This window comes from Macaca nemestrina, chromosome 6 (genome assembly GCF_043159975.1).
Source record: "Macaca nemestrina isolate mMacNem1 chromosome 6, mMacNem.hap1, whole genome shotgun sequence".
NCBI lineage: Eukaryota > Metazoa > Chordata > Mammalia > Primates > Cercopithecidae > Macaca > Macaca nemestrina.
This window is the reverse complement of record NC_092130.1, coordinates 53,558,514-53,571,868: the sequence shown is the minus strand read 5'-3', so window position 1 is coordinate 53,571,868 and position 13,355 is coordinate 53,558,514. Positions and strand designations below refer to the sequence as shown.

Below are 13,355 nucleotides of genomic sequence, written 5' to 3'. Positions count from 1 at the left end.
TATGATGATTATTAACATAAACCAACTATTTGATTACATATAGGCTAGTGAGAAATAATGCTTACAAGTAGGAAAACACTAACATTCCACATCATCTAAATGTTGGACCAGATTCAGTTCTTTTTTTCAGTTTCATCCCAGTTAATATCTTGTGCCCCTGTCCATTTGTAATGCTGATGAAAGATCTGGATTCTTCAGGTGAACATCTTAAGAAGTAAGGGCTGTCTCCTAATCAGTAATTCGTAGATTTTTCTCCTGTTACCACCCCCACTCCCCACCCTTTCTTTTTTTTGATAGAGACAGGGTTTCACCATGTTGCCCAGGCTGGTTTTAAACTCCTTTGTTCTAGTCATCTGCCTGCCTCGGCCTCCCAAAGTGCTGGGATTACAGGCTGGAGCCACTACACCTGGCCCCCATTGAAATATACTTGTCTTTGCCATCTTCAGCTTTCCTTTTGCAGTCATAAAGTCTTTTATGTTATATAACAATGTATGAATTACAAACTTTTCTGTTTGTTTTTAAATGATCTTTCTAAAAGATCAGGGCTAGTAGTATCCCTGTAGCTAGAGGCATTGAGCTTCCTAGAGGTGTAGTGATTTGTCCATAATTCAAACCTAGGCTTTCTGACTGCCAGGTGTTCTTTACTGTATCCATTCTTTTTTGCCAGTAGATATATAAAAAGTATTTTCATGCTCACGAGAAGGAGAATATAATTTCTTTGGCCTATTTCAACAGCAATTGTATTTTCCCTTGAACAGCGAGTGATTTATCCATTTCCAGCATTCTTTTTGGAGTGCAGTCTCAGATACTCTAGGGTATTGTGACACTGTCTCTGTTTGGAGATGTACCAGTTTCCATAAGATTATTCTAGATAGGCTGTCTGCTGCAGAAGGTCTCTTTATTTCTTGCTGTAGGCAGCCAGAGAACATTATTAGAGGGAGTCACAGAAGGCTGTCTAACGTGGAAGGATGGCCCATAAAACCCACAGAGTAATAGAATGCTGAGGCTACCATTCACTGAGTTAGCCAGCCACTGAGTGTGGGTTATCACTTGCTCTTTTCAATAATTCCACCTGTTACAGGTGCCATTTCTGCCCTGTTTTATGGATGACTAAAGGAAGGTAACTTGCTCAGGGTCAGCTGGTGTGTAAAGGAACTAGGACGTGAGTGTAGGCAGTTTTACTTCAGGGCCTTATGTATCATCGTCTTCACTTATCAGATGGGGAAGCTGAGGCCTTGAGAAACTGTGAGTTCTGGCCACATAGCTATGTATAGCACTCTGTAGCGGGGGCATAGTTCTCAGACTTTTAGAATCAAGTGTTTGAGTCTCATTGCATTGCTGTCATTGGCATGTGGGAGAGCTGGGTTCTGGGTGTGCTGATATCCTTTGATTTTTACAGATTTGGGCTGCAAACGCTGGTGTCACAGCCAGCCCCCCGACTGACCTCATCTGGAAGAACCAGAACTCATGGGGCACTGGCGAAGATGTGAAGGTTATACTGAAAAATTCTCAGGGAGAGGTATGACCAGTTTATCAGGACCACCACAATGTTAATTTCACTTGAAAGTTCACTGTGCAAGTATAATCAAGATCAGATTGAAACGTGCAGTAACTGATTGCATAAACAGACCAAAGCTGCTAAGTAAATTGAACTGAAGCTGTCTTTAAATTTTAGGAATAAATAGGAGTGTATTATAGAGTACGGATTATTAGTAAAAGCTCCAGAATAGATTGTCTGTGTCCAGTTTCTGTTTTCACTGCACATTAGCTTTCTGACTTTGGGCAAGTTACTTCACCTCTCTTAGATTTCTCATTTAAAAGTGGATATTAATGACACAATATCAATGAGCTAATAATAAGAATGAGACAGTACTTGGGAAATGCTTGGAATAGTGTCTGGCATAGTACATTTATCTAGTAAATGCTTACATTATTAATCTTGTTACTAGCTCTCAGAATGTTCATGAAACTGTGAGTTTGAAGACTGTGGAATGTACATCTGCTTGGAGTGTGTGTTTTCAGTGTGTCAGTCTTAGAATCCTTGTCAAAGTACCTTACCTTCCCCACTGCCATGTAAAGACACTGCATATACCCCTACCAATAGTAGTCTAAAGCAGCTAAAGTGTGCTTTGAAGCTAGTAAAACTTGGCTTCCTCCTTGTCTTTCCCTAGCGAATCACCTTATCCAGGTGCTGTACAAAGCATCACTGAGCCTCTGTTTAGAATTTGTTGCGATTGCCATAAACAAGTTAATGGAGCTTGTGTTGTGAGTTCAGGATGGTTTGTACTTCTCATTTTCCTTTTAGTTGTAATACTGCTTTTTCATCTTGCCTACCATGAGACCTGTAAGTTGCCTTGCAAGGGAGCCATTGGTCATAATCTTGTTCTGACATGTTTACTGGTTCTGACCTTTTCACCCAGTTTCCAGGCTGGTAGGCTCTGCTGTTTTGTACCTTACAACCTGACTGGGTATGCATTTCAGTCTGAGTGGTGCTGAAAGGAGATACGTAGTGGGAATGTTAGGCTGGCAAACCTGGTCGGGAAAGCTAAGCATATTTACAAGTGCAGGGTTATTCATTTATTTGGAAAATCCTGAGTGTCTGCTATATGCCAGCCACTTTGTGTTAGGAATAAGCAGGAAAAAAGCCACACGTGGTTTCTGGCATCATGGAGCCCACATTCTAAAGAGAGTAAGGGAGCCAGGGAATAAGATAAAGTGACTTTCTGATAAATGTAACAAAGATAAACTGTGGTATCAGGCCCGGTACGGTGGCTCATGCCTGTATTCCCAGCACGTTGGGAGGCCGAAGGTGGGTGGATCACCTGAGGTCAGGAGTTAGACACCAACCTGGCCAACTTGGTGAAACCCCGTCTCTACTAAAAACACAAGAATTAGCCAGGCACGGTGGAGTGTGCCTATAGTCCAGGCTACTCAGGAGGCTGAGGCAGGAGAATTGCTTAAACCCAGGAGGCTCAGGTTGTGACCAGCTGAGATTGCGCCACTGCACTCCAGCCTGGGCGACAGAGCAAGACTGTCTCAAATAAATAAAGTAAATTACAGGACTTGCTGAATAAAGTTCCTCAGAAGAGGGTCCAGAATTGAGCCCTAGAAAATAGTGACATTAGGAATAAGAGCAAAGGAGGTAGTAGATGAAGCCAGTGAAGTCAGAGGAAAATGGTATGTGATGTCAGGAAAACCAAGGGAGGAAAGTGTCTGCGAAAGATGGAGTGGTCAGTGGGTCAAATCACAGCGTCCCCTTAGGGGTTTTTTGTCTGCTCCCATAGTGCACAGGCGGGCCTCTAACCTGCGTGGTGCTCATCACATTGTTCTCGCTCACTGGAGGAAGCACACTGAGGGCAAGGGCCTGTTCTGGTACATCCTGGCATCATGCCTGGCACATAACAGGAATTCAGGAAGCATTTACTGGATGCATTTAAAAAAAAAAATCAGACATGGACCATGACTTCCATTCCGAGAAATAAAGCAATAGCAGCATTCATTATAGCAGTCTGAGGTGCCTGCATAAAAAGTTCTGTTCATGGCCATCTTCCCGTCTATGCCTTACTGTAAACATGTCTCTTGCGAAACATTGTTAAGAGTAGTAATTTGCTCAGATAAGACTGAAAAGCACTGTTATAAGGGGTACATGGCAGATTAAATGAACTTTCGTGACCCATGGAATCTAGTCATTATTTCTTTCTTTTTTTTTTTTTTTCCTGTGTAAAAGTGTGTTCCAAGTTAGAGACAATGTTATAGGAGGGTATTTGGAATAGAGCAATAGGATTAAATACCCCAAAAAATAGATACAGTGACATGAACCAAGTACCAGATATTATGACATGAGATGCATCTTCAGACAGTATTACTAGTATTACTGATGACATATTAGTAAAGCTAACTGAAGCTTAGCTCCACTTCATAACTCAAACATTGAATATTAGATTATTTGATTGGTTGCTTGGTCTATTCTTTTTTTTTTGAGAAGGAGTCTCACTCTGTTGCCCAGGCTGGAGTGCAGTGGCGCGATCTCGACTCACTGCAACCTCCACCTCCCAGGTTCAAGTGATTCTCCTGCCTCAGCCTCCTGAGTAGCTGGGACTACAGGCGCGCACCACCACGCCTGGCTAATTTTTGTATTTTTAGTAGAGACGGGGTTTCACCATCTTGGTCAGGACGGTCTCAATCTCTTGACTTTGTGATCCACCTGCCTTGGCCTCCCAAAGTGCTGGGATTACAGGCGTGAGCCACTGCGCCCGGCCAAGGTTGGTCCATTCTTTTAACAAACTTCTACTACCTTTGGCTTGCGAGGCTCTGTTTTAAGTGAGTTCTGTCAGAATTGAGGAGAGAAAGTATTATGAATATAGGTCTTATTTCATTAGACATTATTCATTTAATTCAGTAAGACCATATTTGTCAGTAGGGACCAGACCACATTAGCAACAATCTATAAACAATCCCCGCCATAAAGACTAGTTTGCAGTAAGATTGTTGGTAACTGGCTTAGTCAGTTTTGTTTTTTATGTATTTTTTCCTCTTGCTGGGGCATTGGAAATATCAGAAAACCCAATTAAACTGGCTTAGAAATAATGGGAATTTTTGGGGCTCACATAATAAAAAATTTAAATAGTGGACCTGATCCAGTGGCTCACAGCGTGTCCCCAGGGATCTGTCTGTTGTCTCTCTTCTGGTTGCCTCCCTTGGGGACGCAGGATAGCTGCCAGCTGCTCCCAGAGGTACGTCTTTTCTATTTACTTTTTGTGGGAAGGTGCTGTTTCAAAAAAATGGTCTTTATGGTGGAGTTTACAGATTGTTGCTAATGTGGTCCGGTACTACTGACAGATAAACATGGTCTTACCCAATTAATCCATACCAAAAGTGACTGTCTAATGAAATAAGACCTGTATTCATACCACTTTTTCTCCTCGTTCCTGACAGAACTCTCAGAACAGCCTAGCAAGCAGAAGGCAGTAGAAGTTTGTTAAAAGAATGGGCAATCCAGCCCACCAAATAATCTAATATTGAGTGTTTGGATTATGGAGGGAAGCTAAACTTCATCCCCTGTGAGGCACCCATCCTGGGCTTCACTCACACTGGACTAGGGTGGGTCACGTGCCTGCCTGTAAACCAGTTTCTGGAGTTGGGAGGGTGGAATTAGAGCTGAAGCCTTCTTCCTCCCCTTTACAGCCACATCGCACTGGGCTGCTTGTAACACGCGTGTGCTCCATGGGGGGGGTGCACCCAGATAAACCGAGGGGCTCTTACCCAGGAGTTGAAGGGGCACTTACCCAGGAGGGAAGGGGCACTGGGTGGTTAAAAACAGCAGATGTCACCATGGCAAAAAAAGAAAAGATGTTTTTTATGAGAGAAATAAAAAGTTAAGCAGTCCTTCCAAACTTTCCAGAATATAGATATAATGGAAACTTTTGTATATGCAAATGATTACTTATATATGCAGGGATGTAATATATAAAATATAAAAATCATCTTTCATCCACATAAGATCGCCTGATTTGTAGCATTTCCTGATTTCTGTGGTGTAAATACTCCTACCATGGCTGATGCCAGGCTTCCAGCATTATATGACTGAGCACAGAGCTGTGCAGGGATGAGCAGCATCAGCAGGTGCAGCTGGCTCCGGGCACCACTGCACAGATCAGTGCACCTTCAGGTGCCCAAGGCTCTGAGCAGGGGCAGACCAATGCTACGTTTTATAGAGAGAGTAAAGCCTGTCATGTAAGACCATTTATGTGGACTTTTCAGGACACGTGGGGTAAACACATTTATTTAGTAACATCTTGACTAATAACAATTTCCTTGGTCTAAACCTCCCAACAGCTTTTTGGTTCTAAATTATTATTGTTTTTCTACCTAGATTTTTAGACATTAGCTCACGCATTTTTTATACAGACTTTCTGTATTAGATTAGTTGGTTTTTGCATGTTTTCAAATGAAAAGTGCTTAATAGCAGAGTTACACTTAAAGTAGTTATGTTAAGGTAATTCATAATAATGAAGATGGGCAAGTTGCTGTTTTTTGAGCTTCTCATTGAGGCTAATAGTCTAAGTTACATCATGAGCCTTAAGAGCCAGTGTTTGCATATGGGATGTATACCACGAGCTTCTAGAAGCTGGAATTTGGTAATTTTGTTATAGAAGATTTTATTTGACTCATTCCTCATTTTAAGATGAGTTGAGAAAAGCTGGGTACTCTCAAAGTTTTTTAAGAATTTATTTTCTGCTTTATATGCTGCTGTCTCCTAGTTGATATCTTGAATGGTGGTTGATCTAGGGAATCACATTTATTTTTTATTACTAATTTGGTTAAAACACTGATATTTTTGAAATGGCTATTTCTGTTTGTAAAGATAGACCAGTTTCACAGAACTGAACTTACTGGCTAATTGAGAGACTCAGAATGGTCCATCTTCCTTGGTCCTGCAAGAGTAATAAAAAATCCACAAAATACTACTCTGCCACCTTACTTTATTTACAAAACACATTCTTGGGCATATTTCAAATCGAAGTCTCATTTCTGTGACACTGGGTTTTGGTTTTCTTTCTCTGCCATTGTAAACTAGCTGGTCTGTGTTAGATAAGCTTTTACTGAAGTAATATTGTGTCTTCCCCTGTAGCATTCTCTTTCTTGAATGACCTTAGGACATGGGACAGAATAAAATTATATGCTCTGCAGCACTCTTGAGGACACACTCATTTACTTGCTGCCAGATCATCAGGTTAGCCTTGTACTTAAGCAAAAACACTGCTGCATTTGTGCCAAGTCAGCATTTTCCACAGGAACGTAATCTGTATTTGACCTTTTTAGTAGAAAATGGAAATAATTGCTTTCTGTCATACCTTTAGTGAATGATAGGAGACCTATTTCTGTACAGAAATACATTGGAACCTCACTAGTCCGTTACTGGTAAATAGTGTACAGTGTTCATCTGTCTTGATTTTGTTTCATTCAAGAGGTGTCAGTTGCTGAAAGGAATGAAAGGAGCTTGTCCTTTCTTCTCACTCATCAGGTGGTCCTGTTGCTGATGGTCCCTGAGATCACAGTTGGCTTCCAGCTTCTCCTAGTTGATATCTTGAATGGTGGTTGATCTAAGGAATCACATTTCTTTTTATTACTAATTTGGTTAAAACACTAATATTTGTGAAATGGCTATTTCTGTTTGTAAAGATAGACCAGTGTCACAGAATTGAAGTTATTGGCTAATTGAGAGACTCAGAATGGTCCATCTTCCTTGGTCAGCATTTATTTAGCACCTTCTCTTTGCCAGGATCTAAAATCTTTAAGCTGAATTAATGTTGAGTTGTATAAAGAATTTAGTATGTCAAATAATTTGTAGAATTCTTAGTAACAGAATAGTATAAAAAGCAGTGGAAACTTCTCAGCAGGTATTTCAAATTGGATGACACTTCCTCCCCTATAGGAAATATGGAAGGTATAAGAACTGCTACTAGTTATGCAGAAATTTCAGTTCATTAACCAGAAAGTTACTGAAATACTGCTCCCCCGACCCCACCCCTTTAAAAATAATAAACAGGGGCTGAGTGTGGAGGCTCATGCCTGTAATCCCAGCACTTTGGGAGACTGAGGTGGGTGGATCACTTGAGGCCAGGAGTTCAAGACCAGCCTGGCCAACGTGGCAAAACCCCATCTCTACTAAAAATACATAAAAATTAGCTGCACGTGGTGGTGCATGCCTGTAATCTCAGCCACTGGGGTGGCTGAGGCATGAGAATCTCTTCAACCTGGGAAGTGAAGGTTTCAATGAGCCGAGGTCATGCCATTGCACTGCAGCCTGGGTGACAGAGTGACTCTGTCTCCAAAAAAAGGGATAAATAATAGTAATAATAATAAACAGAAATGCTGTCTCTTTTTGTTTTCTTTTTTGAGACAGTCTTGCTGCAACGCCCAGGCTGGAGTGCAGTGGCGCGATCTCAGCTCATTGCAATCTCTGCCTTCTGGATTCAAGCCATTCTTCTGCCGCAGCCTCCTGAGTAGCTGGGATTACAGGCACGTGCCATCATGCCCAGTTAATTTTTGTATTTTTACTAGAGACAGGGTTTCACCATGTTGGCCAGGCTGGTCTCAAACTCCTGACCTCGGGTGATCTGCCCGCCTCGGCCTCCCAAAGTGCTGGGATTACAGGTGTGAGCCACTGTGCCTGGCAAGAAATGCTGTCTCTTAAGCAAAGAAAAGGTCCCTCTCCCCCGCACTTGGTGATTCTAAGTGTGTTTTTTAACTTAAAAGTAAACTACTATTGTTTTTAGGAGGTTGCTCAAAGAAGTACAGTCTTTAAAACAACCATACCTGAAGAAGAGGAGGAGGAGGAAGAAGCAGCTGGAGTGGTTGTTGAGGAAGAACTTTTCCACCAGCAGGTATTACTTTATTTATTTAATATATTTATTTTAAATTTTATTAACAGAATTGCATGAAGACCAAGAGTGTGGTTGGGTTTTTCCCCTATCAGTTGATGAACCAGAGCAGTTATCTACCAAGTGGGGTTTGTATTCCCCAAAGGGATATTCAAGGTGATACTTTAGGGTACTGGAAGAATATGTTGACACTTTTATTTTTATTTTTTCTCATACTACCAAATTTCAGTTTTGTCTTTTGTTTTCTCATGTGCATTATGTGTTATAGTAAAACATGTCTATGGATTGGATGTTTTGCCCCCAAACTTGTTTACTCTGTGGGGTTCTATGATTAAAAAGTTCAGATCACTAATTTAGAGCAAGCATCTGCATATAAACTTTAAAAAAACAAAGGAATATTCAACTTCAGTGTGAAACACAATTCTTGCTCTATTAAGTTCCTAATCATTGTCTAATTGCAAGATAGATTTTAGCTGATGGTTGGGCTTTTGAGAGCCCTTGAAATAAAGAAACTCCAAACTTGGTTTTAATTGTAATTAAATTGGAATTATTAATAACTAATGAGCCTTCAGTTTATATTCTCAAGCTGTTTGAGTCTGATCATTAATCAAAGTGTCTACCCTTATCCTGAGAAGACTTTGTTTCCATGGCTCCAGATTTTTAGTCTTAAGTCTGCTTTGCTTCATTAGCCTTAGTCCTGATCTAAATAAACACTGTCTCATGTATTTAATCCCCAGGGTTGAGAACCACTTGAGGTGGGTTGCATGAGGTAGCATGAATTTTTTACCTGGATGCCTACTCGTACATTTAGGAGGAATATTTTAAAACATATACATTACACTTAGCTTACAAGAAACAAGCACAAGTTCCATTTTCTGTGCTTAAATAGGAAACATCGTAATTACTAGAAGTAATTATGTAAGAGATAACTCACAGCGCCAGACAAGTGGCTCAGCATGAGTTATAGCATGTCAGATGCTAGAGGAGGTACTCCAGGCCAGCAGAGTAGTTGAGAAGAACTCTGGGAGGTGATGCTTGTCCACTAATTGAAGGATGGGTAATTATTTGAGTATTGGAGAGAAGGCAGATGATGGTGTTGTGAGGATGTTGGAATTATCTGTTGCTTCATTAACAGACCACCCTAAAGCTTAGTAGTGGCTTGAAACAGTTGATTTCTTACTTCCCATAATTCTGTGGTTTGACTGGGCTCAGCTGGGCAGTGTTTCTGTTCCACACGCTGCACACTGAACTCAATCAAGCAGGCTGCGTTCAGCTCAGAGGTTGACCTGGGCTGGAATATCTTTTAGGTCTCTTTCTGTGTGGATTTCTACGATTTAAGAGTTCAGCCAAAGCTTTACAGCATGGCAATTGTCTAACAGAGTAAGTGGAGAGTACCAGCTTTCTTTTTTTTTTTTTTTTTGAGGCAGAGTCTTGCTCTGTTGCCAGGCTGGAGTGCAGTGGCACAATCTCAGCTCACTGCAACCTCCGCCTTCCAGGTTCTAGAGATACCCCTGCCTTAGTCTCCCAAGTTGCTGGAATTACAAGCATGTGCCACCACGCATGGCTAATTTTTTATATTTTAGTAGTGATGGGGTTTCACCATGTTGGCCACGACAGTCTCGATCTCAGAGAGTACTGCGTTTCTTAAAGGTTGGGCCCTTTGTCCCTTCTACAACATTCTCTTAGTCAAAGTTATGAGGCCAGTCCAGATTCAAAGTGGGGGTAAATAGTCTCCCCCTGTTGGTGGGAGGAATGGCAAAGAATTCATGGTGATCTTGAACTCACTACAGAGGATGTGTAAAGACTTAACGCGGCCGGGTGGTGGCTCAATGCCTGTAATCCCAGCACTTTGGGAGGCCGAGGCGGGCGGATCACGAGGTCAGGAGATCGAGACCATGGTGAAACCCCGTCTCTACTAAAAATACAAAAAGTTAACTGGGCACCGTGGCGGGTGCCTGTAGTCCCAGCTACTCGGGAGGCTGAGGCAGGAGAATGGCATGAACCTGGGAGGTGAAGCTTGCAGTGAGCCAAGATCGCGCTACTGCACTCCAGCCTGGGCTACAGAGCGAGACTCCGTCTCAAAAAAAAAAGACTTAATGCACCAAGTATATCTGTTCATTCAGGTATTTTGTAGGGTTTATGTGAGAGAGAAATGAAGTTGAAAGATTGGGATTAAACTGGCATAGTGTGGAATGCTTAGGGATGTGGCTTCTGTACAATTTGGAACAAAGGAGAAATTAAGACTGCATTTAAAAATATCACTGGCCAAGCTGAATCAGAGGGACTAACTCAGAGGGGAGATTCCAGAGGCACTGAGGGAATATATAATGGAGATTTATTAAGGCTTAGTGACTAAACTTGAACGTGAGAGAAGAAAAAAAATAAAGATGTCCGGCCGGGCGCGGTGGCTCAAGCCTGTAATCCCAGCACTTTGGGAGGCCGAGATGGGCGGATCACGAGGTCAGGAGATCGAGACCATCCTGGCTGACACGGTGAAACCCCGTCTCTACTAAAAAATACAAAAAACTAGTCGGGCGAGGTGGCGAGCGCCTGTAGTCCCAGCTACACGGGAGGCTGAGGCAGGAGAATGGTGTAAACCTGGGAGGCGGAGCTTGCAGTGAGCTGAGATCTGGCCACTGCACTCCAGCCCGGGCGACAGAGCAAGACTCCGTCTCAAAAAAAAAATAAAAATAAAGATGTATGAGGTTTTTAGCTTGTGTGATCACAGAAAATAATGATACCGAGGTTCATAAGAGGGAAGATGGAAGGGCAGAACAGGTGTTTGAACTTCATATTTGAGAATGAATCCAATCGCGTTTTGAATTGATTAGAAGTATTTTGGTGACCTTCAAAAAACTAGTTTTAGTTCAATCAGTGGTGAGTCACAAGTCATACTGTGAGGTTGTATGAAATTAATGAGTGATAAAGAAATGGATAGAGGAGCCACGTTGACTTCACCTTGGAGGACAAATCCACTGCAGATGGCTTGGGGTGTGTAAGTTCAGGATCAAGCAAGCTGTAGTCTGCGAATGTGCTTGTTAAAGCTGATCCACTGATCTCCTGTTTCTTAAGTTATCAAAGGAAGTTATTGAACAATGGTTTTCAAATTGAGCTGCATATTAGAATTACTTTAAAATTATATATAGATAGCTACCCTTTCCCACTAAAATGAGAAATTCTCATTTGATTGATCAAGGGACCTAGATCAGAATTTTTTGTTAAACTCCTCAGGATCTGAATGTGTAGCCAGAGTTGACAATTACTGTTCTGGAATTTGTTGGAGGAAGGGTGAGTATTCTAGAAAAAAGTCCAAAAAGAAGGTTAGAGGCCAGATACGGTGGCTCCTGCCTGTAATCCCAGCACTTTGGGAGGCCAAGGGCAGGTGGATCACTTGAGGCCAGGAGTTCCAAACCAATTTGGCTAACACAGTGAAACCTCGCCTCTACTAAAATTATAAAAATTAGCTGGGTGTGGTGGCGATGCACACCTGTAGTCCCAGCTGCTCGGGAGGCTGAGGCAGGAGAATCGCTTGAACCCAGGAGGTGGAGGTTGCAGTGAGCCAAGATTGCACCACTGCACTCCAGCCTGGGCAACAGAGTGAGACTGTGTCTCAAACAAACAAACAAACAAAAAGAAAAAAAAGGTTAGAAAAGATGAGAGATGATAAAGGGCCCTTTTGAGGTTAGGTAATATGGTTTTGTAGCATCCCTGCAGTTAAAAGTTTTTGTCTTATTTTAGAATACTGTCATCTGTTTCTTTAGTATTAATTTTTCCTTCTGTTTTCCTCATCAGGGAACCCCAAGAACATCCAATAGAAGCTGTGCAATTATGTAAAATTCTCATCAACTGTCTTCCTCAAAATAAAGAAGTATGGTAATCCTTACCTGTATACAGTGCAGAGCCTTCTCAGAAGCACAGAATATTTTTATATTTCCTTTATGTGAATTTTTAAGCTGCAAATCTGATGGCCTTAATTTCCTTTTTGACACTGAAAGTTTTGTAAAAGAAATCATGTCCATACACTTTGTTGCAAGATGTGAATTATTGACACTGAACTTAATAACTGTGTACTGTTTGGAAGGGGTTCCTCACATTTTTTGACTTTTTTGGTATGTGTTTTTTCTTTTTTTTTAAGTTCTGATGAGGAGGGGAGGGTGAATAAACCACTGTGAGTCTCGGTATAATTTGAAGATTGCTCCATCTAGACCAGCAATCTGCTCTTCATTATTCTCTGCTATATATAACGGTGCTGTGAGGGAGGGGGAACGCATTTTTCAATATACTGAACTTTTGTACCGAATTTTTTTGTAATAAGCAATCAAGGTTACAATTTTTTTTTAAATAGAAATTTTGTAAGAAGGCAATATTAACCTAATCACCATGTAAGCACTCTGGATGATGGATTCCGCAAAACTTGGTTTTATGGTTACTTCTTCTCTTAGATTCTTAATTCATGAGAAGGGTGGGGGAGGGAGGTGGAGGGAGGGAAGGGTTTCTCTATTAAAATGCATCCATTGTGTTTTTTAAGATAGTGTAACTTGCTTAAATTTCTTATGTGACATTAACAAATAAAAAAAGCTCTTTTAATATTGATGTACTGTCCTTTTTAACCCTTTAAAAACAGATTTTGAGGGGAGAAAAGTATTGTTTCAGTTTTGCTTTTGATAAAAATATAATTTGACTTTTTGGACTGGATTTTTCTTTAAGTCTTTGCCAGTTGAGGAAGATAAGCTATTTTGGGCGTCTTTCTCTATTTGATTGTCAATAACAACAATAACGAAAGCAATAATCATAACTAATGTTTTTGAGTCAGATATCATGCTCAATGCTTTATTACATTTTTTAACTTATTAACAATAAGGCCTTGTAAAATTTCTTCAGGAAAACCAAATAGGGACAGTAGAAAACATTGAGGAAGACATTCCTTTTTTTTTTTTTTTTTTTTAAAAGACAGAGTCTCACTCTGTTGGC

General features: G+C 41.1%; 1 protein-coding gene across 1 annotated transcript in view; it reads left to right on the top strand.

Annotated features, from left to right (window-relative positions):
• The window catches only part of LOC105463166 (lamin B1), a 59,959-nt gene extending 46,988 nt beyond the window's left edge, over positions 1-12,971 (top strand). Inside the window, exons 9-11 of the mRNA XM_011710143.2 lie at positions 1,400-1,519; positions 8,280-8,387; positions 12,177-12,971. Of these exons, the coding sequence (XP_011708445.1) occupies positions 1,400-1,519; positions 8,280-8,387; positions 12,177-12,218 (270 nt within the window). The 3' untranslated portion in view covers positions 12,219-12,971. The remainder of the gene's footprint in view (positions 1-1,399; positions 1,520-8,279; positions 8,388-12,176) is intronic.
• Positions 12,972-13,355: the final 384 nt, after the last annotated feature.